Source organism: Ips typographus, linkage group LG11 (assembly GCF_016097725.1).
Source record: "Ips typographus isolate SLU linkage group LG11, UJ_Ityp_2.0, whole genome shotgun sequence".
NCBI classification, from domain to species: Eukaryota; Metazoa; Arthropoda; class Insecta; order Coleoptera; family Curculionidae; genus Ips; species Ips typographus.
The window spans coordinates 10,953,886-10,979,253 of NC_138432.1; the positions used below are offsets into that span (position 1 = coordinate 10,953,886).

The 25,368-nt window shown below is 38.9% G+C and overlaps 3 protein-coding genes across 3 annotated transcripts; 2 read left to right on the plus strand and 1 right to left on the minus strand.

The window, feature by feature from the left end:
* Positions 1-443: 443 nt before the first annotated feature.
* cass (apoptosis inhibitor cassowary) lies at positions 444-2,725 on the plus strand. The gene is made up of 8 exons (XM_081990044.1): positions 444-664; positions 725-1,207; positions 1,264-1,467; positions 1,521-1,715; positions 1,774-2,157; positions 2,208-2,352; positions 2,407-2,509; positions 2,614-2,725. Exons 1-7 carry the CDS (start codon positions 587-589, stop codon positions 2,496-2,498), a joined length of 1,581 nt encoding a protein of 526 aa, XP_081846170.1. The 5' UTR covers positions 444-586; the 3' UTR covers positions 2,499-2,509; positions 2,614-2,725.
* Positions 2,716-25,347, minus strand: LOC145735907 (dynein axonemal heavy chain 1-like). The gene is given in 76 exon segments (XM_081990052.1): positions 2,716-2,971; positions 3,033-3,162; positions 3,213-3,394; positions 3,485-3,711; positions 4,172-4,440; positions 4,496-4,908; positions 4,964-5,135; positions 5,189-5,555; positions 5,602-5,756; positions 5,810-6,003; positions 6,055-6,250; positions 6,304-6,529; positions 6,584-6,728; positions 6,782-6,947; positions 7,004-7,201; positions 7,253-7,400; positions 7,452-7,762; positions 7,814-8,002; positions 8,057-8,211; positions 8,274-8,379; positions 8,427-8,557; positions 8,614-8,829; positions 8,832-8,862; positions 8,910-9,012; positions 9,064-9,202; positions 9,205-9,388; positions 9,390-9,494; positions 9,538-9,821; positions 9,824-9,941; positions 10,653-10,732; positions 10,735-10,867; positions 10,920-10,957; positions 10,960-11,260; positions 11,262-11,350; positions 11,353-11,502; positions 11,562-11,599; positions 11,601-11,667; positions 11,670-11,680; positions 11,735-11,896; positions 12,041-12,083; positions 12,086-12,145; positions 12,148-12,255; positions 12,389-12,459; positions 12,519-12,597; positions 12,600-12,620; positions 12,623-12,756; positions 13,700-13,854; positions 16,634-16,725; positions 16,859-16,969; positions 17,024-17,186; positions 17,272-17,459; positions 18,978-19,110; positions 19,160-19,332; positions 19,386-19,564; positions 19,613-19,904; positions 19,957-20,149; positions 20,205-20,432; positions 20,486-20,618; positions 20,672-20,849; positions 20,907-21,098; positions 21,155-21,275; positions 21,329-21,468; positions 21,517-21,697; positions 21,748-21,990; positions 22,044-22,187; positions 22,237-22,462; positions 22,514-22,773; positions 22,827-23,042; positions 23,105-23,272; positions 23,327-23,547; positions 23,605-23,728; positions 23,783-23,918; positions 24,153-24,464; positions 24,523-24,692; positions 24,750-24,857; positions 24,919-25,347. Coding segments are annotated over 76 exon segments (12,516 nt in total). The 5' UTR covers positions 25,195-25,347; the 3' UTR covers positions 2,716-2,756.
* On the plus strand, positions 14,451-16,211 carry CNMaR (G-protein coupled receptor). The gene is given in 7 exon segments (XM_081989627.1): positions 14,451-14,981; positions 15,032-15,073; positions 15,075-15,314; positions 15,368-15,620; positions 15,662-15,739; positions 15,788-15,887; positions 15,943-16,211. Coding segments are annotated over 7 exon segments (1,128 nt in total). The 5' UTR covers positions 14,451-14,789; the 3' UTR covers positions 16,166-16,211.
* Positions 25,348-25,368: the final 21 nt, after the last annotated feature.

Consider the following 25,368-nt stretch of genomic DNA (forward strand, 5'->3'; position numbering starts at 1 on the left):
CACGTAGATAAAAATTTTCTATAATACGCATTACTGTGTAGAATATGGGTAGACAAACATGTTTTGATGGTAGTTAACAATGGATCGTTTTCATTAAAACTAAAATACAGCTCAAATCACAACTGCAGTTAAAAACAAATAGGTACTGCATTAAATATGTTATTTTTAAGCGTTTTTTAGTTCAAATTGCAAAATATCGACAGATTCATTGTGACAACGTGTGTGTTATTATAGTTTGACCACCCAAATTTAACAAAAATAATTGTTAGTTACAGTTAACGTTATTTGTTCAAATTATGATTTTCCCAAATTAGGTCATCGTGACGTCAAAAACGCTCTGCTCGCTCCATGAAGCTTGAAAACGAATGCGGCCTATGTAGATTACGCGCCCATCACTGAATAAGAGTCAAACTTCTTATGTCATTTCCGATGTCAACTGTCAGTTTTCGCTGCCATTTTGTTTTTTATGTGTAGGGAAGCCGGGCGCGTTCTCGAGTTTTCCAATTTCTAAGTTTCTTCTATCAAAATTAAGTGGAAAGTCTAGTAATTTGCATGTAAAAGGATCCAAGAAAACTGCAATATAAAAATGGACGATTTATTCAAGGAGCTGTACGATAAGTACGAAATTTTGTCGGCTGCCCTTAAAGAGGACAAAATATCTGAGGTTAGTGTGCATCACTTTTTGGTAAAAAATTGCTTATGAATCATTTTGTGATTTTCGTAGCGATCAGCGGAGTATTTAGAATGCATCGAGGGCACTAAGGGTGGGCCTAAAGAGAAAAAACTCACCGCCCAAATTCTTGCCAAATTTTTTAAGCATTTTCCTGCACTACAAGACAAAGCTTTAAATGCCCTTTTGGATTTGTGTGAAGAGAACGACAGCGATATACGTATTGCTGCTATGAAAACGTTGCCCCAGCTGTGTAAAGACAACAAAGAGCATGTGACAAACATTGCTAGTGTGTTATCACAATTATTGCAACTTGAGGATCAAGACTATGTGGTGGCAAACAATTCATTGTTACAAGTGTTCAATGAGGATAAAGTCAATGCTGTTAAAGGGGTTTTATCCAATTTGCAGGCTGCTGATGAAGGCTTAAGAGAAAAGATTATTAAGTTGGTTTATAAGAAGTTAGTGTATATGAATAACTCTGATGCTGTAGGGTTTGAGGACTTGGTTATCTTGGAAGGGAAGAAGATTTTACTGGTAAGTTGATTTCACCTTGTCCTTTATAGTGGTGGTTTGATATATTTTTTTTTTAGGATTGTACTCCTGAAGAGTTTTTCATTATAATGCCTTATTTGAGGTGGTCAAAGTTTGGAAAAACAGTGGCAGGTCAACAGGAGTTGGTTGATTTAGTAGCAGATAAAATTGAAATCAATGAAAGTTTTGATCCACTGGAAGAAGGGACTAGCAACACTGATAGACTAGTTTTGTGTGTTGACAGCATTCTTCCACTTTTTAGTGTAAGCTTTTTTGATTTTTTACAAACAGGGTCAGTATGAAAGTTGGTTTATAGGTAAGTGTGGACTCTAGCAAGTTTGTGGTGTACTATTGCACACAAGTGCTACCTCGTTGGCAGTCAATTGGTACAGTAGAAGAGGGTAGTCAGGTACAGCTACGCTTGCTAAGGCAACTAGCAGTTATGAGTACTTACTGTGGAAATGTAGAAAACATCACTGATATTGTTGATCAGATTTTTACTAGGCTTAAAGCAAGTATTTTTAATTGTACTTAACTTATTATGATAACATTTTAAATAATTGTTACAGGAGTACATGCCATTACCTCCTGAGAATGTAGACATAAACAAAATTCCTAATCTAGACTTTACCAGTGTGGAATGTTTGCTTTATGCATTTCATAGATTGGCAAGAAAATGTCCAGAATTTTTAACAAATGATGCTGAAAGATTAAAGGATTTCCGTCTGCGGTTGCAATACTTTGCACGTGGTGTGCAAGGATGCAAAAATGGTCTAAAAACCACCATCAACACTAAACTGGATGAGTTGAGCAAGGAGAATTTGGAGACTGTCAAATTGGCTCCTGCTGTTTTGGATAACATTAATTCTCTTATTAAAGATTTGTTTTATCAGACTCCCTTGTATAAGTGCAACATTAAATTGTCTTTTAAGAATGAGACCAAAAAAACCTTGGTAAGTTTGTTTGTGTTCTTGGATTTTGAATGCTCACTTGAAAATTTCAGACAATTGAAAAGTCGCCAGATAAACGACATGCCCCAATAACATTTGATGATGCCAATGGAACCGGCAAGAAAGGACGACCTAACAAAACTGGAGAGGACAGAAAACTGTATCAACCACCCAGTGGAAAATTCAGCAGTAATTTCGGTTTGTTTGATTTTCGTGAAGGCGTTAATGGATAGTGTAATGTGATTAATTTAGGGAGATCAAATTCGCGAGGCGGCAACTGGTCCAGAGGTAACGCCAGAGGATCGAGAGGCGGACGAGGCGGCACTAGAAGTTGGAGGAACTAACTCCTGACACGGTAGGTATTGCTTTCCACAGGATAAAGATCAAATTCGCCTTTTTTGAGTCAAAATTTAACAGGACTAGTAGTTTTTTTTTTTAAGGAAGTTCAGTTCTTTTCAGGTGGAATTTGATCTATTTTAGACTTTTTTTCATACCGCGACAGGTCGACTTTTCAATGTTTTTTTGTATGTATAATGTTGAGTTATTTCTAATAAAACCATGTTTAAACTCGTTTTGCATATATCATTCACATACCTAATAAATTAATAGTCTAATGCGCAAATTAAAGCTACGCCTCTTTTAATCCAATGGGGTTCTGGTTTTTCACACGGTACTTCGATAGCCAGGACATAATTGGTTGAATGTCCGGTAGTGGACAGTGTCCCAGCTCTGGTTAAGGTTTTGTATACTGGACACTCATAAACTCCTGGCGGACGAACATGATTTTCTTCAGGAACCAACCAAATTACGGGCATTTCTGTAATAATCATAAAGTATGTTTTGAAGGGAGGTAAAATTTAGTAGGGCAAATAGCTTACCAGTGTAAAGTTCTTTGGGTACCGACTCGTCCAAAATCGCTTTGTCCGGGTTCCATCTGGCACCTTCTATAAATAATCCCCAAATGCAGCAACCATCTTTAGGTCGTTGTTTTGGAAAGTAGTTAAGAACCTAAAATGATACTGAGAAACAACAAAAAACGCTTTAATGCAGTGACATACCTTGAAGGAGAAATTGATGGAGTCTATCGATACAATGTTCTTCCGGGCAAAATTCTGTAAAGTTCCTGTTAAAAATGCTTGAGGAAAATAGAAGCCAGATATCCAGAAAATGGGCGGAATGCCTTCGTCCACCCATTTTTTTAGAAAAGCGCATCTGGCGTTTAAGTCGGACACCCATGAACCTAAAACATGAACATTTTAAGTATACTTATTAAGGGAGTAATAAACTATTATTCCGATATTTGGGAGGGAAACAGCTCTTTAACTCTTACCAAGGGGTTTTAACGAAGGATAAGCCTTGGCTGCCCATAATTGAGGTACCGCATTCGTGTAAAGGCTCAACGACATCTTCTCCAACGTTTCGGACATCACCACCAATCCCTTAACGGCCTTTAGCAGATCCATTAAAGAGCCCTTAATCACTGCCAGCAGTTTATTGTATCGTATGCCTTCTTGTATCAGTACTGTATTCAAAGACTCTTCATACAGCACCGGGTACCTGCCAGATGATTATAGAGAATTTTGTGGTGGTATTCACGCTGATGGTATATTAGAAGTATCTAGAGAACGACGCAAAAGGTTGACCACTCTGTAGGTTTTTTTCATTTTCTATCTCTGGGCTTTTCAACCATATAGTATTGTCTAACTGAGGACAAAAAGTCACATCAGCAAACCTTTCAGGACTTGAGAATTTAATTAAAATTTAGACCACCGTTTTGCTGACAAATTCACCATTTTTACAAAATAAGAGAAGTATTAACATTAATTACTAGCCTTCTTGCGAGGAATTTAAAAATTAGATTAAAAACAGGGTGTTCTATTTGAAAATCAAAAGTCCAAAATATTTTGGAAAGAGAGTTTGGACTACTAGGCTACACTCCAAATTCCAGTGAAAAATATTGACTTGTTCTCTAAATACTTCTGATGTACCATCACCCTGTATGAGCTGGATGAGGAACCTTTGAGAGATAAGATCAAGGTCAAATAGCTTGGGCATTTGTTCAAGAATGTTCTTGGACACGGCGTTAGTGACTTCCTCTTGACTGGAAGCTGCGCCTCCCACCATTTTCGGTTGGAGCAATAATAACGTGGAAAGGCACTTGTAAGTTTGCGATTGAGCAAAAGTAATGTCAGCGTTGGGATGCAACCCAAATAATTCTGGGTCATCGTTAATGGGGAAGGTTTTGATGTAGTCCATGTAGTCTATGAAGAGTGACGTAGCGGGCAGCTGCAATTCATATTATTAATATTCCAAATACTTGAAGTCAGATCATAAAAATAACCTGGTGGTAATAGTGGTCTTTGTCAAAAACGTAATCAGGATTAACCACTTCAGGCTTATAGTAGTCAGCCAAAACATTCATGAGACATCTACGATCCCAATCATCGGTGACGCGACCTCCATAATTAATTTGGCCGGCTGTATAGCTCAGCACTTTGAAAGGGATATCCTCGTACTCCAAAAGAAACATGTGCAATTGGGACAGACAAATTTTTAGGTCTCCATCAGTGAATTCGTAAGGGATGTTGAACCCTAAAGGGCCGAATTTCCGACGCTCCAGCAACACTCCATGAAATAGACACAACGAGAAGGTCAGCAACTTGAAATCAGGGGCTTTCCTGTTTTCTGACTGAATAAAGTCCCCAAACTCTGAGACTTGGTTAATGTACGCCCTAAGGATATTGGCCTTGATTCCTGTATATGTTTTTATGTCAAATTTTCGGGTGGTTTCGGTGTACTTGATTCAAACCTGAAGGAGGTTCCACCGTCATTTTACTACCATTCTGCAAAATGGACACTGGAAAATGAGGTGAAGGAGTGGAAGTCAACCAAATCCGGAAATCCCGATGTACGACGTCAGGAGAGATAGTTTCAATGATCCTTTCCAAACTAGGCATCCAACTTGGAGCCAAATGGCAATTCTATTAAACAACGCTTTAACATTATACCCCACATTCGTAGTTTGTTATTAAACCTGGAAAAACACCCAAGATCCCGCTTCCACTGCATCCTTGATCATTTTTTCAGCCCTGGGGCCTTGCCCTTGACCTAGTGAAATTGAAAACATTCTCTTCGACATTTTCATACGATCGGTAAATTTGTATAATTCAGCGGCCGGATCGGTACCAGTAGACAGGACAAATATAAGCGGAACTACTGGACCGGACTCTTTAAACATAGCAGCCAAATCGGAGGATTGAGGCTCGATGAACTGTTGTCCTAAATGGCTGGACAGATAATCTTGCATGGCGTTAGTCACTTTGTCCGGACGCAGACTTTTCAGCACGATCATACGTTGGAAATCGTCTAGAGTTGTGTCAAATGGAGCAGGAAGAGATTCCCTACAAAAATTGAATTTGAGATTATCCGTAAACAAATAAGACTTACCTGTGAGGGTCAACACTATCAAATAATGCTTTATAAGCTTTTACGTTCTTGCTGAAAGAACTCACAAAAGGCTGAAACATCGGCAAAGCTTCCAGAGCTAATATTTCGTTCCAGGCTTTATTCGACAACCAACTGGGTGCCGGGTTTGTTAATTCCTGCAGTTGAGGTCTAATTATTCGCTGAACTAATTGATTTGTAGGGAATGTACCCTTAAAGGCGAGCCGCCAGCCAGAAAATGCTGCCATTCCAGCGGATTTATGTCGCCTCGATCCGTCAAAATCCTGATACACATCAAAAAGGCAAAATGCAACTTGTGCCTCTCAAATAAACTCCTGCAGACATTACAGAACAAATTAAAGGTGAAATATTCGTTTATGGTTTTTGCCCGTTCGTTTATATCCTCTACAAAACATTGGAATAGAGACTGAAGGGATTATAAAGATGTAAAAGTACCGTTTTTCTCCGTCTCGGCCATGCTGGATATAAAAATGTTAATAAACCACTCTAAAGAGTATTGATACATTGGATCGACATTGGACAAATCAGCCAAGCAGAAGAATAAAATTTGGGCCCTATTTGCTACCGGAATATAAAGAGCTCGAGTGTTGTCGATATCGATTTGAGTGATTTCAGCCGCTTCAACTTTATTCTAAAAAAAACAACTCAATAAGGTCGTGTTGCCAGCTTTCAAAATTAATCAACCTTGATATCTCCGCTTTTGACTTTAGAAGCCTCTAGAGTGATGATAAAATCTAAATCATCTAAAGGTGAACCTTCAGATGAGCTTAATTTCATCAAGATCCGATCCTGGATCTCTTTAAGTTCGTGCTTCATTTGGGCTACGCCCACCACAATTTGACTGCGTTGTTCCTCCAGGTCCGGACGTTCTTGCATTACCACCAAAGCTAAAAGTTGGTCTTGAAGACCTCTAAACATCAATTATTATAAGCTGCCATTTTGCTAGTGTTTAAGTAAAAGTTACGTTGATACGACGGTGAAATTGACCAAGAGAACCTTAATGGAGACTTCAGGGGAGTAGTGGGGATTGGGCAGCTTGGTGGTGATGTAGAGTTTGAAATTATGATCGTAAGGTACTACCACGTCTCCCAATTTAATCACAATGGTACCTGAATGTCCATTAATAGTAAAGTCAATTTAGCGAGGCGTTATAAAGTTCAACCTCCTTGATTGTAAGTTTGTCTCATCAGAATGGGATCCAAAGCCGGATCCAACTCAACCCCTACATTTTCTATCAGGACCGGCTTGCCAAATCTTACTGCAGATTCCATGGTGCGCATCAAATCCTTGTCAGACTGTTTACAAATCGACAAACCCTGGGTTTTCCCCTTAAAATGGTTGAACCAATAAGAATAAGCAAAAGGGTCACGTGTTTGAAACCAACCATGTTTTTAACCCATTTATTGGCCTGACCTTGGGGATCGATAAACAAAGGCCATCTTCTAGAGCAGGATACTAGAACAGCGTTTTCAGTGGATAGATAATCACGAGGTAAGCCGTCAAGTTGCCAGAGCCGAATTTGTACAGGTTCTCCCAGGATATCAACTGGGTTGCAGTTTTTTGTAAAAGGAATTTCACGTTCCTACAGTAAATAACCACCATTTAAAAACATTTCTAAAATGATGGCCACTACCTCAATCAATTTGATCCAACTATCAAACAAATTCCGTCTGTACTGATCCGTAAAAGGAGTCATATAGGCCACACACCCCGAACTGATCAAAATATCTCCAGTAACATTAACCACATTAGCGTCAATATTTTCAATAGTTTCGATCCACCTGAAAGATCATGAACCTGACCAAGTTACTTGCTCAAACAATCCAACTTACCGCACTCTTTCATCAGCCAAACCGGTGATAAGTCGAACAGCCCGGTTCATTCTCTCCTCGCACATTGCAATGCTTTGCTCTTTTTCTTGTTTGAAGGCTATTTTGGTATTGAGCTGCTCCTGCAGTTTATTTAAACGTCCCACGACTTCTTGCATCTTCGCCTTAGCTGCCGCTAAAGCCGTTTTCGTTTGCTCCAACTCTTCGTTCGCTTGTTTCAAAGCCGCCTTTTTGGGTGCCACACCCAAGTTGACGAAATAGTACTTGTACATTGCATGCACCCAGATGCATAACGACGTACAAGCTTTGGATATCTGCAATTATAAGACTTTAAAAAAAGGTTGACAATCATAGGATAATCCAACTTTAGCAATTTTCGCTGGTGTAAAGTCCGGGTCTTCAACGTACTTCTTTAACTTGTCAATCATCTCGTCTGTGATGGAGTCCTTGTCGAAATTCATCAAGGAAGTTAGGAAAGCACCAGGATCTGACAGCATATTTCGGCCAGGCTCCCAGTAATCGAGGATTTTTTCTCCAGGTCGCATTCCAGGCACCTGTTCAATTTTTACTGTCAGAAAAGTGCTCGTTTGTTAGATGGCAGTCAGTACTTTATTGGGTTTGATGTTTTTGACAATACAAATTGCTTCGATTACGTAGATCACACCTGCAGGAGGTCTTTTCATTGATCTGACTTCGATGATGTCGTTCTTGTTCAAAGACTTTAAACTTTGTTCCGCAGCCAGTAAAGCTGGCATTGCTTCATCTAATGATATTGAAAAAGGATGTTTAGTTTGGAGAGATTCAAGCTGAAACGTAAAAACTGACCTAAGTCTTTTTGTGCATCTTCAGCGATAGCTTGAGTGGCCAATGCTTTTTTGCCAGCTTCTTCTTCTTCGCGTTCCACTACAGCTTTAGTTTCTTCAACCACAATCTAAACCAAAACGTAAAGCTACGAAAATGAATGGAGAAAACACTCACCGTGTCGGCAGCAATAATTTTGATCATCTCGTCTGCATCTTTGGCTGCAATCTGCAAAGCGGGCTTCATCTCTTTGAGTTGTTCTTGAAGCACCTTCACTTCCTCGGTGGTGCTCTGCAACTTTGACAACCCTACAACCCCCAGTTCTCGTTTTTCCAATCAATTATTTTGAATTTAGTAGATTTACCAGTTTTCAGTCTGCCAACTCCTTCAGTCAACGATCCTTTTTTCTTATTCATCAACTCAGTGTAGCTTGACAGAAGCTCTAGGTAGGACGTAGGTGTGACGTAGTTGTTTCTAGAGAGCTCCTGGAGGTACCTGGCGCTAGCTTCAACCACACTGGCGTGCATATACTGAAATACCACCACGATCCCTTCAAGGATTTTCTCGGAAACGTTCAGATTTCCACGTCTTTTAGGAATTGCAACGCTACAGACTGAAGTACTTTGATTACATTTGACTGATGGGTGTAAATGGTTCAACCTGAAGGGCTGAGTCAGGCCAGGGACAAAACCAGTCGATTGTACAGCAGTTGACTAAGGCTGGGAATTGCCTTAGTCTGGCCCTGAAAATTTCCCCTATAGGGCTAAATTGATTTTGTTAATTTTCGTGTCTGTGTAGTAAAAGCAAAAACAACCTCATTGTGATTACAGTGTGAAGGTTGGATCTAACTTGTTTTTGGTATACTGAAAACAGAATAGATTTGGTGGCTGGTAGGCCTAGTTCCTGGACAGTCCCTCTCATTCCTTGGTAGATTTTATCCAACTCATCCGGTGGTATATGTTGGGCACATCTCCAGAGTTGAGGATGTTATTTAAATCTTCCAGGAATGACTCGGATTTGATCTGAACATTTTTTTTAAATTAAAATCTTCGAGTGTTACAAAGAGTTGGTTTACTGAGTGTCTGAGAACAAAATACAGTCTCCCTTTTTAGCAAACCAGCATTCAGCATTAACTTTTTTAATATCTTCCCTCCAATCATAAGCTGCGTAAGCTTTAGTTAATACAATCTGGAAACAAGTGAACTCAGCCATGAAGGCTGACAATCTAGTCAAACTTTGACGACCCTACCACCCAACAAAGTAATCAGAATGTGGTAAAAAGATTCACAATCAAGGTACCTGAACCCCCCATTCCTAAAAGCAGCGCATTTCCCATGGGTTGTCTAATCACTCGAGCTATTCTACACACATGGGATATGGCGTCCAAGAAAAGCACTAACTTCATAGGTTTAGTGCTCTGCTGATTATACTCCTCCAGATAGTAATTGAGAGAATTGTCCAGTTTTTCAAAGTCAGTTATTTGAGCGTAAGGCCCCATCCCAACTTGCGGATCAATAAAATCCCCAAACAAAATTGGTTGCTGACCTAAAGTGGTCTCAGGATCCAACTGCTAAAAATGGTGATTTGCTCTTTGAGGAGGGTTTCAAACCACAAACGGTCTTCGTCGTTTACTAACCGATCTTGGAATACTCTGCAGCATTCGTGATACCACAACCTCAAGACCCCGATCAACTTCCTAAATTATAAAACATATCATATATCAGCTTTTATTAGAAATGTCTAATGTGGGTGTGATATAAGGAAAGTTTCATCAAAAGAGGAGTAGGGTTTAAGCTTAACGACTACGAGTCAATTTAAGAAAAAAACACTTTTGTGTCTCGATTCCCTGTAAAAGCTTCAAATTTCAAAGGCTCAAACACGAAAATAGAATCGATAGACTATCGTGTCATTTAGCGGTTCGAAAATACGTAGGGGAATTTAATATCGAGAATTTAGATCCAGCACGTTTCATTTTTGACAATGCGATTTTTTGTTTTCTTTCTCGGTTTCGTTTACGAAATTATGGATTCAGGGCTGGTTTGAATTCAATTAAAACTTAATTAAAGGCCCAAACGTCGATTCACAAAACGTGGATTAATCTGAAATATATCAGCTTGGTTTAAGTAAATAGTTTCTAATTTGATTCATATGTTTACAATGAACTTTGATTTACTTGAGGGGTGAAAAATAGCCTTGAACTGTTCACTTTATGACTTTGAATGACTACGGCTGCTTTTAACAGTACTTTTTTTCAAGTCATCAAACTTTTACCAAACTTGGTCGATTATTCCACGTTTCCTCACAAATTGCACAATGCGAAGCCGTGGAAACTTAGCCGAGCCACTTTAGATTTTCCCGTTTGCCAGTTTTTCGTCAGTTACAGTTTCATTAGCACAGTCTTACCTTTAAAGTGACCGGATCGAACATTAGCATTCCTTGAAAAACTTTGCTTAAATCCCTCAAATTGAAGGTGTAATGGGTTTGGCTGGGGTTGGTAAGAGTTCTTTCAGGATTTTATCTTACACTATTCAGGTTGAAGTTAGAATGGGGTTGTCGTACTGCTCCAGGCCTGGAGAACGACCTATCCAGAACTTCAGTATGGTTCCAAAGATTTTACGCTAATTTATAAATTAAAGTTGGGGAGAAGTATCACTGTTAGAGTTGACATACTTTGCTTGCGTCTTCCATTTCCACAAAAGCTAAATAAGGAAGTGACGTAGTAACCTGGCTGTCACGGGGTTTCTCCCCCCACCGGGAGGTCCCATGGCTACCGCAAAGTTTACGTCTATGATAGTTCGAAAGTCTCCAATGTTCTTACGGTCATACCATCCTGTGTTAACCACCACTTATTCAAACCAACCTTAATGGGGTTAAATTAAAAACCGTTTAAAGTCCATCCACTGCCTGATTAATTCTATAGGGGGCTGCGCTCCATAAACTTCCAGAGCAGGCATGTTAAAGTCATCAATGAAGAATACTTGTCGTTTTAAAACTGGAGGACCGAAAACTCCCCTTTCTACGTCTGTCCAGCTTAGAGTCAATCAAATCCTGAGTTTGGTTGGCCGTAGTGCGAGCGGAAAAGCTGATAAAGTCACAGATAACTTTTTATGCATGTTTTTGCTCAGTTTTCCTATAACAGTCAAAGTTTTCCCAGTTCCTGTAGGACCTACGCACAACACATTGTCCTCATTCATCAAAAGGTTTCCTATCAGTTCAGCATTCCTCACATTATCGACTGTAGGTATTTCAATATCTGTTCAATCAGGTTTAATAAAGTAGGGTGTCATACTTTCACAAATTATGCACTCTTACCTGAGTACTTGTCATGGTCGATTGTAATCTAGTCAGAGGATATTATCCATCCAACCTCTCCAAGAAGGCGGAGCAGGCTCTCCATCGGGAGTGGAATCGGTAAACCTCCATCATGGAGACTACAACCACCTTGGACATTACCACTACATACAACGGAATGAAGGAGTACTAACTGAAGGTCGTAGCACAAACCACCTTCAGGAAATAAGGGTTGATGACCAGCTTCGGACATTTTGTCCCTTAAAAAGCGATCAAACATCACTCTGCTGTCGTTATCGCAGGTTGCTCCGATACTCCAAATTGTGTTGAAAACTACCCAGGCAGTCAGCAACCCCCTAAAATGTTTTTTTTATAATATCTTGTTTATTGTAAAAATACTAGTTTTTTTGTTCAAAAAAGTATTTAAAGCGTTGACAGGCTGCTTCTTGAAAACCACACATAACAAGTAACAGCACTCAAGTTTGGTGCAGAAGATCAACTTACGGACTAAAGCCTGGAATTGAGGTGGTGGTGGTGGTCGATGTCTTTCCCCGATAAGGGAGACATCCGAAAGTCCATCAGCCTCAAGAACGACATCAAAAGGCCGAATCCACCGAAGTTAGGATTTCTTTTAGCCTCCCTCGTACCAGTTCGATGGCAGGCAGCGTGTAATAGGCGAAAAGACTGCGCAATTCGTCTTCATACGATTGTGCCACTGAAATTTATTTTTCAATCATCCTAAATAAATACACTCGGTAGTGCTCACGTCAATATTTATTCAAAATGGATTTGTATGACTGGTTAAAACGCAATTTTAAGTGGGAAATAAGACAATATTTACCTGTGGCATTCGTTTATCCAGCAATTAATAAAAGGTTCTCGTCCTAAAACACCAGGTTCCAAGTAAACCATACCGCACCTGTGATAAAGAATAGCTGGAATGTAAACTCTGTATACATTTAAAGCCACATTAAATACCTGGACACCGTTGCTGGCGAAGCTACGGCCAAATCTGCGACCTCAAACATCATCGTCATTGTGTCACGCAGCTTAATAATTCGCCAGAACTCAGGCAAAGTTCTTATTATCGTCCAGGACCGTATTCATATTTTCGATCCATACTGCGTCCACAGGCCCATCGAACACGTACCATCGTTTGTCCTTGTTGGGCGCATTAATGCCCACGCGGACTAGAGAAGGAAGGATCCCGTCTGTCCTGCAACAAAACCGGACCAATTTCTGTTATAAGCGGAAAACATGTTGTGATTGAAAAGTAATTTCTTGAGGAATTAAAGGAGCTTACTAATTAACTGGAGATGGCCAACGTGACAAGTGTTTTACGGTTTAATTTAATGAGAACTAAATGAAAATAGTAAAAGATCAAATCTGCTTTTTCCATCTGAATACGTCATTTTTCCCCTAGCACAATTTATCCAACTACGATGGACATTTTTCAATATTAGTAGCAATTTATAGACCCACTTGAAGATAAATAGCATCTGCCAGTTATTTCCAGTTCGTCCAAAGCGAAAATTCAGGCTGATTGTGAAAATCCCAATATGGGCCTGATTGATCGATTGTTCTCTAGAAAATTGACAAACGATCGAACAACGTAGCCTAATTGAAACTTTAAAGGTTAATTTTTCACATCCCCAGGTTTCCTTTATAAACCTTTATAGTAATTAAAATTCACGTGCCCAGTTGCATGAGACTCATAAAGGGCATAGATCAAATTTGTGTGTGGGGGGGGGGGGGGGGTGGAAGCCATTTAAAGCGTTTTATACGTTTTAAGGAGTACTAAATTGTAATCTGCCAACAAAATATCGAAATGACGAGAGAAATACAAAAGAGCAACACGCCAGTTGCAAGTATACGTGGTGCCAGCAGGTGACTTTCAATTACTATTTTAAAACGTATTTGTAGAAATGAATTCAAATATCGATACAATTCCACCAAGTAGGTTAGATATCGTAACTGTGTCGATACTCACCCTTCTAATACACTTATAGTATAATCCACACGTTGCGAGATAACGGCAAAATATTTATGCAACCACCCACTAAAGGGTAATCAAAATAAACTTAATCAAATCGAACAAATCCCCGGAAACGATTTTAAAAGCCCAAATCCAGATTTTTGCATGAAAAGGCTATATTTACCATTCGTGCGTCTGCAAATCAAATTCCCCGTACAGCTGTCCCATCGTGATGCTTTTGGGGTTCAGGACGTAAGTTTGGACCGCCTCGAAGGGATATCCGCTAGGCTGGGGCTGGCCCTTAAGGGAGGTCATGGCGTGTTTCAAAGTTTCGTAACACTGAAACCGGAGAAAGTTGAATTTATTGGGAAACGCGCGAAAATCTGGATAAATCGGGCAATCGGTCGTTTGCGGACGTTCAGTCGTGATTGTGTCGCGTTACTTGTTGCTCAACGGTCCTTTTTGATGCTTAAAAAAGCACTTTTGAGTAACAATAAGAACGTTTAGTGAAGGATTTTCTATTTGCTGGTATTTGCTATTGTGTGGATTCTAGTCGTTTTTTGTGGGTTTGTTTCATGTTCTTTCTTTTTAACATTCCCTCTCAAACTAACTTTTCTAAAAGTTTTTGACTGTTTTATATTTAAAGTCACTACTAAGCATGTAAGTAGGGAACATTCTACATCTTTTATAGTCACACATACTTGCCATTATTATGATATTGGAGATCCCATAAAATTTTCTCTTACGCATATTTACTATCAAAGGGTTTTTCAATTCCGTTTCTGCACCCTTTGCGTCGTCCAGCAAAAACACGTTGCGTTATTTAGTCTCGTATTTTACCCCTTTTATATTATCAAATACGTCACAGACAGCATCCCTCTTTCAGAACAACTACACAAACATCTGCTGTCGCTGAATAGCTGAACTGACTCAAAGCTAACAAAAGATTACCATCCGTTCGAGTGGAAATTATACACTGCTATAAACTTGAAATAAAGAGATTTATTCACATTTAGTAAGTAGGTAAAAAACTAAAATATTAATTAGAACTTGTTACTTCGAAGAACCGTTTGCAAAAAGTTTTAATTACCCCTTTCCCTAAAAAATTAAACCCTTCGTCACAAATTACCTGTATCAAAAGGACTTTGAGAAGCAAACCAAAACTAATAAATGTCAGAAAAGTACGTAATAACATGCTGAGACACCAAGACAACATAACGCGAGTTAATATTTGGTTCGAGGATGTCTACGATCTTAAGTGAACCTGTCATACAATGACAGTAACCGATTTTGTGAGCGTTATGGGACATTCAGAAGCGTGTCATCCGTATTTGTTTACATTGAACACCTTGTATACGCCGTTGGTGATTGTGATTGGATTAGTGGGTAATTTATTGTCGTTTCTTGTGCTGTCCACGACCCATTTGAAGATGAGGAGTTCGAGTTATTATTTAGCAGCTCTTGCCGTAAGTATACTAAGTAGAATGTATACAAGATGATGACGTTAAAATTATAGGTCTCTGACTTTGGCTTCCTGGTAGTAGTCCTGGTAGTCACGTGTTAGCTTCCACGATATCTTCGAACTCTTCATCAAAGACGGTTTCTGTCAGATTTTCGTTTTTATCGGATCTTCCTGCGCCTTTTTGAGCGTATGGCTGACCGTAGCTTTCACCACCGAACGATTCATCGCGGTTCGCTACCCTTTGAGGAGGCAATACATGTGCACTATATCCAGAGCCAGAACTATTGTGTTATGCCTGACATTTGCTGCTTTATTGTCCCAAATCCATGTTTTCTGGGTGAGTATACTTGGAGTAGAATGAAACGACTAACTGTTAAAAGGGAATAGCAGACGGTGGGGTTAATCGTGCACCAGGACAGAAAGGAGTGTTCAGTGAAGCACGAGTATGTTTCGGTGTCGAACGTGACCAACTACCTGGACACCTTCTTCACATTCATCATCCCGGTGGTGTTGATTATCTTTATGAATGTTGTAATAGCCAAGGTGGTGTTCAGGTCACATAACATGGGATTACAAGACGCGGAGAGGTCATCTTGTGATGGAGTTCGCTTCCATCCTGTGGGATCTCAAGTAAGAGGTTTTTCAAATTAGTGTATCATTGCTAGGTCGGTGGGTTTAGAGCAGCAAACTCCACCAGAAATTCTGATCAGGACTGCTCGGCGTCCTTAAGGATGATTAAGTACGATGATTGCACTTTGAGACGTAAGTTGAATTATGTCGATTAGATTGGTTTTAAGTTAAGGGTTGTAGGCAATCGACAGGCTCGGTCAACAAGCCTGCAGGTCCAGAACAACATCAACAAAATGATGCTGTTGATTTCATCATTTTTTGTTGCACTTAACTTCCCAAGGTTAGTACAAAGTAAACCAGATTTGAAACTGTTTGCCTAAAATAAACTTTCTTAGCTATATGCTTCGGATTGTCATCTACTTCTGGAACAGAGAGCTGCCTGAGTATTTGTGGTGTGCGCAGCAGTTTGCACAACTCCTCTACTACACTAACTTCAGCATCAATTTTTTACTATACGCCATGTGTGGCAAATCTTTTCGACTTTGTCTCCGGAAAATGTTTTTCAGAATTTTCGATCCCTGTATTGTGGGATTGCATAAATTAAGAGGCATTTTTTAATATATTTTTTTCTGTACTGCTACTAATTAATAATAAATGTGACGTTTATTTTAAGCCTCCTGGTTAAGCTGATTTGTGGTTGGGCTTGTATAAATAGTGATTTAATTGGACCCTCGGATCCTTTCTGTATAATTTTAAATTAGCCCGGGGTTGTATATCACTAGTCCCTTGCGATTAAATGGTAATTTTATAATCTCAGTGCAAATGCACACACCGTGTAAAGACAACATTGACTTGAATAAAAAAGGACGTAATTACAAATGTGGGGTGTGACTTAAGGGGACGTAAATTCGCTTAGTAAACAAAGTTAAGTGGTGCTATTAGAAATCAATGGCTACAAACATTCAGGGATGTGGAAAATACAAATAACTGAAGGATTAGTGTTTTAGATGGGTTATTAAAAGGGGTTATGCCGTAAAAACACACCCTAACGTCTGTAATGCTAGTTAACCAACAACTTATACTAACCTTTGTTTTTCCTGATCCAGTAGGACCAACCAGCATCAGACCGTGTCTCACTATAGTAGTCTCATACAATTGAATGACTTTTTTCACATATTCTAGAAAGAAAATTAAGAATTCAAATTCCTCTCTGGGAAATCGGTGGGTTGTAAACAAGGGAGCGTAATTAAATAACATGGCCGCAATTGGGGTTTTCCTCGAAACTGATTTAAATGATTTTAATGCACTTACCGTTTACGTCCTCCAAGCCTAGGGTAATGCATGATTTCCTTATTGCAAGTTCAAGAGCTCCGTAATCGACCGCCTCTTCTACCATTCTCGGAAATAAATCAGAGACAATTCCTGTTGATTTACTTTTCTAGAGTGGTGCAAAAAGAGATATTAAAATTCTCAAACCATTAAACAACTTAAGGTCGTCCTTTAAGAATTTGGGGACGTTCACATCCCTTAACGCTCTTAAACAAATTTGCCTCTCGTCCATTTCGGGATTTTCCCTTTTCAAGTTTCCGGCGACCGAAATCACTGTTTTGACTGCTCGCATACCAAAGTCGTAGTGGTCCTATAAATTCAATTCTTAATTAAATTCCCCAAAAATGGAATTCCGTGTTTAAGATGGTAATTCTATTTCGAAAGGCTCCCCTCACCTGTGAGCTTAACTGTTCCGAGCTCAATTTGAAGGTTGTGGTGATTTTATTGGCCAGTTGTTTAGCGTTGCCGAAACCGAAAGAAAATAAGGAAATTTCCGCTATTAAGGTGTAATTGGGTACCATCATTGAAACGGGACGGAAAAGAGCTTTTAAGTTGTCAGGCAGTTCAGTACGACCGGCGTAACCTGTCAAATATGGAAACACTTATTTAATTTCAATTTAATAGTTATTTGCGCAAAAAGGGAGGAAAGCAGCGTTCAGTCAGCTTTCCGTGAAGTTACAGGGTGGTTCAATATATCAAATTGTTCAGTATACCCTTGAAATCCTCTTTCGATCACTCTGTATACTCTATATACAGTGTGACCCATTTAGAATGGAAACACCCCTATAAAATTTTAGGTTATTAACCGATTTCAATGATTTTTTTTTTGAAATAATTAGGAATGAAATGTCTATTACGGGAGAAAATTTTAAATATTTATTTCAGTTTTCAGGTCATATTACGATACTTTTTCTTGATAGAAAATGGAGAATTTTTATTAGCGATTTTTTTATTGAAAAAATTACTACGCCACTGGATCTATAGTGCTTTCAAATAGCTGTGACCAAAATTTCATGAAAATCCATTCATTAATAACAAAGTTATGACAAATTAAAATTCAAAAATCCTCTAAGCTAACGGTCACAAAAGAACACCCTGCATCAACTGTTGCCATAGAAATGGTGTTACTATTTACTTGTTTATTATTACTTATTAATTGATTAATTACTAAAAAAAAAAAATAAAAAAAAAAAAAAATCAAAAAAAAAAATTAAAAAAAAATCAAAAAAACAAAAATCAAAAAAAAAATAAAAAAAAAATTTGGTCACAGCTATTTGAAAGCACTATAGATCCAGTGGCGTAGTAATTTTTTCAATAAAAAAATCGCTAATAAAAATTCTCCATTTTCTATCAAGAAAAAGTCTCGTAATATGACCTGAAAACTGAAATAAATATTTAAAATTTTCTCCCATAATAGACATTTCATTCCTAATTATTTCAAAAAAAAAATCATTGAAATCGGTTAATAACCTAAAATTTTATAGGGGTGTTTCCATTCTAAATGGGTCACACTGTATGAAATAAATGAGTTATTTGACAACAAGGACAGAGTGTGCTAAATTGAACTGTGGATTTGACAGTTTTCACTTTAACACCCCGTAACTCTGTTATTTTGACAGATACATGGAGGTGAAATATACCAAATTGTAGCCCTTGAAGTCCTCTTTCGATCACTCTGTATAGTGTTTATAGTAGATATATGAAATAAATCAGTTATTTGACAACAAAGAACTTCGAGGATGCAACAGACAGTTACTCCAGAGTTGCGCATCAAATCTTTTCTACGACCAATGTTTTGTTTTTACATACTTTGGTAATCTTGGATACCTGGATGAAAAAGAAGGTGTTGTTACCAAGAATAATGTTTGTTAATTTGTCAAGAAAGTGTCAGGGACACCGGATTGATTTCACTTTTACTGGCGGCACTTTTACTCCCTGAGGAGTAACAGGAGGACGTTTTCAACCCTGAAATTAGGGAGAAAAATTTGGGTTTGTAGAATTTTTTTTCATACATTTTGCACCTTCAAACTTTGAAACATTCCGCTTCGCGTCCGACACTTTTCTCCCTTGTAACACAAATAACTATTTACTAATCCTTTACCTGGATTCATTGTAATAAAAACAGCACAGGAATCCTTCAAAACAATTTCAGAACCCTCAAACAAAAACCGATCGAGCCGAGCTTGTTGGGCTTTCTGGATGGTTGTAATCTGCTGGGCAACCACGGACAACACCTACAAAATGAAAAATGTTTTCTGGACACCTCTGATCAGTGATATTCACCTCAATGTCAATGCGATTGAACTCATCGAAACACGCCCAAGCTCCCGAACTGGCCAGTCCTTTGAAAAACTTTCCCATTGCCATAAAATCCAGCTGATCGGAACAGTTGAAGACCACGCATTGTATAGCGAAAGCTTTGGCCAGGTCTTTGGTTGTTTCAGTTTTTCCAGTGCCTACTCATTCTTTTAATTACTTTTTGAAGTTTTTTAGTGTTTTGGCACGAAACCTGCAGGTCCTGCAGGAGCTCCGCCAAACTTCAAGTGAAGAGCACCCGTCAAAGTCAAGTAACAACGGTCAGTTAAAGGTGTGATCACTAGACGACCACTATTACCCAGATACTCATAACCGTAACTAAACTCTGCGTTAACTGCCCTTACTTTCATTTGTTCTTCCACCCAATAGTATCTATAACTCCATACAAATCACAAAAAGCCAGAATAGACCAAGTTATACCTTAGCTGACTTATCCAGTCAAAGTCGTTAGGACTGCTTATACCCAAATCAACTAAATTCTGAGTAACATCTCTAGAATGTACTTCGATGACAATCAAAGCAGATAAAATTTCGCGTTGCAAAAACGTTAAACTGCCTTTGACTAGTCCACGAAGGGCATCCAAGTTGACAATCACCACATCTTGGAAAAATTCCCCCAGTTGACCGGCACGAATGCCCTCTTCGACTCCGGCTGTCCAGAATGCCTGGCTGCAGGCTATCACCACTTGTCCAGGCCAACACAATACCCAATCTGTGTCAAGTCACTTTAAACTTTAAGTATTAAGTAACAAAAATATGCGAACCTTTGCGTTGTTTTCCCTGCATATCAACTAAAGACAATCCTAAAGTAGTTCGTACGGTGTTTCTCATGGTGTTTTCCACTACCAGCAACCAATTTTCCACGTTACCAGTGGGGTACAAAGGTGGCACCAAGTCAACGCACTCGTCTTCGGCCGAGAACATTTGGGTGATTTTTAAATCTTCTTCGAAAGTCAACTATACACTCAATCCAATTAATGTTAAGAGAAAAAACTACTAGGAAATTAGCTACTCTGGCAATATTCTCGAAACATTTTCTCAAATGAGGCTGGACAGCTAAAGGATTCCTAGCTTGCGACAAAATCTCCAACAACTCATCATCGCTAAGGAAGTACATTCTTGGGAAAGTGACTCTTTTAGTCTCCAGGTACTCTGACAGTCCTTTTTGAACCACTTGGAGAATATGGTTGGCATCTTTTAGGCTTTCCAACAGTGGCCTGTCTCCACAGTACTCTATAACCTTTTTAAAAAAAAAATAAGTTGAAATTAATCATAGTTTTTAGTGTTTATTACATTGGGGAGGTCCAGAGCATTTCGCATTATCCTCCTCCAAGTCCGTTCCATTGACTTGTATTTCTTGCTCTCCACCGGTAATTGTTTGGTGATGTCATCACTAGTAAATATTGGCTCTAGGTACATCCACTGTCTATGGAAAAATACACGTGAATCACGTAATTAAATCACACATACTGGTTGTACTTTTGGACATCCATCCACTCTTCTATGACATCGGCTGTGGTGCGTAATTTATCCTCCCATTGGTCGATTTTGTCTTCGAAAGGACCTTTGAAAGGGCTGAAGGACAATTGCTGAGTCATCACAATGTGGTCGTCCAACATTTGCTGCTGTTCTTCAGTTATTTTCATTATGTAAGTACCTAAATGTCACCATGTAAGCAAGTTTTCTTTTTACTGAAAACTGATCAATTTGTTACCAGTTTCTTTGTAGGGTTGAATGTCCAAACAATTGTCCAGCCACTCGGCAGCCATTTTATCCAAGGTCTGCTCTATTCCGTATTCCTTGCTGGCCATTTCAGCAACAGTCTTTATTTCTTCAGAAAAATCCTCAATACCCAATTTAAGCATGTCATGAAAGGTCGTAGTGGGTGTCCAAGCCAAGTTCAAACCTATTTAAATTAAAAACTCAAAAAGTAAAATTATAGAGCCTATAAAATGTCCAGACCGGTTTCTTCGGAAAGTTTCTCCCAATGACGCTGTTTCATTCCTGGATTCCTCAAGCATTGTAACAATGGAACCAGAGGTTTGAATTCTTCAATTTGTTCCTTCACGTCTATGGCTACGTTCTACAGAAACAAATGGTAATAAGAATAAAATAATTCATGACATGAGTACGTACTTGTACAGCCTCGATATCAGCAAAAACACGAATTAATTTGACCATCATCTTATACATATCAGTGACAGTGCCTTCAATTGCGTCAGCATCCACATTGATCATGGGATTGTCCATCCACATTTCGTGAGACCTCAGCCAGTCTGGAAAAGAAGTGTTTTTCCTCTAAAACTATTTTGAACAATCCTCACCTGAAGCTGTAGTCCATAAATTCTTGTAGGGTTCAAACTCCTTAATCAGCTTAGTTAAATTATCAAAAGGAACCACAGCAGCACCAAACAGTTTTTGTCTCTGATTCAGCAACTGACCGAACTCCTGAGCCTCCTTCAAAGCTTTCCATACCTTCCGGATCTCCAAAGCGTACTCGTGAGTCTATACAGAGTAAACTAAAACTTGTTCATAGATAAACCAGCTGCACATACCTTATCAACATCCCTGAATCCGGACATATTTACAACTTGGCCGGTTAAGGTGTCGATGCGGTCGTTTAGGGTGAATTCGTCGTTGAGTTGTAGTTTATAGAAATGTTCTTCTTCTTCCTTAAGGAACGTGTCGGTGAGCTCAATTTGCTGGGATATGCGTAACGGCCAACTGACTGCCTCCCATTTATTTTCAAAGTCTTCGTTGGGTAATGCATACCAGAAGTAGTCGAGAACTTCATATTCCTGTGCACATATGTCACTTAAGGTTGATTTCAGTTCAATTTAAGAAAACTTACCAGCACATATCTTTTGCAAGTTTCCTCCAAAGTTCTAATCGACAAAGGTATTGTCTCAATCCAATCGCGAATATCAAAAATATGCTCGATACTTTCAGGTTTTACCGCCAATTTGACCATAATGGACTTGTACTCCTCCAACAACTGTGTAAACCACATGAAGGCTTTGTTACTAATTTCTAAACTGACTTACGTCCTCAAAAGACTTTTTCATTCTAGCCGCAAACAGGTCCAGAAGCTTATTAACGATTTCCTGTCTTTTATTAATTAAAAACAGTCTAAGGTGGTCCACTTGAACGTAAAACGGACCGATATAGATTACGTTGGGTAAAGTCTCTTCAAGACTGCATTTCAGTCTATAATGCTGTGATATGTCTTCTTTGACTTCTGCTGCTAGTTTGGAATCAATTTCGTAGTTTCTTTCAAGTCAAAATATTAGTTTTAATCCACTCTGGCTAAGTTCCACCTACTTGATGTATTCGGGAATATTTAGAGTGTACAAATTTACGTGCCCGTCAAATTCTTTGGCGTAGGCTTTCAAAGGAATGCATGCTTTTTGGTAGGCTAAAAGAAACCGGTTTCGTATTTGGCACACTTCTTCAGCCATCAAACCGACAGAAGACAGACACAAATCCCGAGGGAATCTAAGATTGGAGAGCAATAGGGGATGCACTTGCCTGATTTGGTGCGTTTGCTTTAAAACCTCATCAAAGAGTTTCAGCAAGACTTCCTGCATTATAGACCATTACAAACCGTAGAGTTAGATTTAAAGACAGATATTACAGCAAAAGACTCTGGAAGAGTATTATAATAAGCCCCGTTTTCGTCCATTTTCAATTGTAAACTGAAAATTGGAAGTACAGAGGAAATGAACTGGCTATTCACTAGGTCTTTTCCCCAGACGAAGTCGTCTTCAACGCTCAAACACGGCAGACAAGGACTCTCCACCAGCTTAATGAAAACTTGTAAAGTGTTCTCCACTAGCAGTCTTATCGTGTACTAGTTAAAATAATTATTCAGCATGTTTTATATTCTGTAAGAATATGCTTAATAAAGACAACCTGCATACGATATTTAACCAGCTCCATAAATCTTTTCAACTTGGAAATCTCGTAGATTTCAAAGTTTCTCTCATTGATATCAAACCATCCCTTCCCCAAATCTCCAATGCACATCCTGATGTTGAACACCAAAGTCTCTAACCAATTATTTTTAAGCTGTTTCAAGACCTGCAAATTTAAAGCTTATATAGGAGATAATTATAGTGTCACACACAAACTGACTATGTTGGAGGTTTGATTCTGAATGGAAATGAACTCCTCCAAAGAGACAAATTTGGAACCATAATTTGAGGTAAAAAGCGACATCTGGGCCATTTTGAGACATTCACCAACTACGTAAGACATGGCTAAATAGGTTTCAGGTACTACGTAAATATTGTACCAAGCAAAAAAAGATTTCTTCTTCTCAAACTCTGACCTGCTTAAATCAGTGTCGAAATAGTCTATTAAGAAATATAGTATTATTTATGACAAACAAAATGATTATCAAGCGCACTCACTGACAACTAGCTTAGGCAAAGGGAGATCAACAGCGAAATACTTATAATCAGTTTGACTTTGAATTCTTCTAAACTCCAACGCCCCTATAGTTTTTTGATAATCCAGCTGAACTTCCATTACGATCTATCAAACTTTCAGTTAACTCCCTTAACCAACTTAAAATGTAATACACAAAACCTTTTGAAAGTAATCACTCCCGGACGATTTTTTTCCAACTCTGGAGTTTTTAACAAGATTTAAAACCTTTTCCAGAACCTCGTCAGACATTGTAGGGGTTCCAGTCAGGCTCATACAGTCCAGGACAAACTCACACCTACAACACTTTGCTTTAGCAATAGTTGATTGCGCAACTAGGGAGGCGAAACGGTTTCAAAGTTCGAGATTTACTTACTAATTTTTTCTACGACCAATGGTATGTTTGTCACTTTTACTCCCTAGGGAGAAAAATTACTTTCACTCCCCAGGGAGTAAAAGTGACCTATTTATCCTTCAAATGAGGAAGGGTCGTAGAAAAACCAATATATTACAGTGGCGGCATATTTTTTACCGAATAAGTTGTTCACATTTCTTCCTGAAAGCAATCGCTGATGCAATTCTGTGAGAAAAATTGACGGGATCCTCGGCCTTCATCATCAAAAACAATTTGGGGAGAAGAAAAGTTCTTTTGAGGCCATCCAAAGTCATCACCTCCCATAATTTGCGGTCAGCGTGGTATTCAATAACCGCCACGTCGATCCATTTGAATAAATCATCAAGAGTGGCGTTTTCTTTTGGTTCCGGTTTGGGAAGGAAAGCAGTTGCCGGAAGTGAATGCCTTATCCCGTCGATGATTCCATGTTCAATCCAGTTTTGTGGAGACCTTCACATATATTACAAATTTACAGCATCATTTTTCTGAAGGAAAGAAGTTCACCCACCTGACTGTGAACTCTTCATCATCAAACAACTCCAAAGGGAGGAAAGGCAACCATGAAGACAGTCCGTACCTTTCAGTTTGGGAAGTAACCTTCCTGAAGAGTAAATCTACTGGTAGGAGATCACTAGGTTTGACCTGAAGTTGTTCTAATAGAGTCTCAATGCTTTCACCCTAATACGTCAGATAAAAGTTTATAATCGCACTAATTAAAAGTGTTAAAGTGGCTACTTGGTACTGCCTCCTGCGTCTCTCAATAGCCACATTTCTAGGTAAAGTTCTAGGATCAACTTCGTGCTGCTGTTGCACTTTAGGTTTGAAAGTATCGACAGGGAAAGCCTGTGAAATTACCCGATTAAATAAAATCATTAATGAAATTACAATGTCTACAAGTAATTACAATGTCTGGATCGGCGTCGAACGCTGTCCAACGCTGCGCAGGAGCCAGCACCACGCTTTTCTTAGGTGGTACCAATTCGACTTGAATTGGGGCGTGTTTTTCAGTTTTAACTTGCCACAGCAAGCTAGTTTTTTTGTTCGCACCAAGGTGCGATTTCTTCAACGAGTCTACGTAATCGCTTTTAGTCAATAGTTCGGCGTAGTACCCCCGACCGTATTTTGGTTTTTTCGCCGTTGAAGGCACATGTTCTTTAGGTTTATTTGCTTTACTGTCCATTTTTTATGGCAGTTTAAATAAGACAATCATGGTGGCATGATTATTTGAATGGTGTGACGTCACAAACCTGTTACCAATTACTTTAGACGTATTTTGGCGGCAGTATTAACCTGAGTTTTAACCTGAAGTAACATAGGCTATCTTTTTTCATCAGAATGAGTTGAAATGAGACAG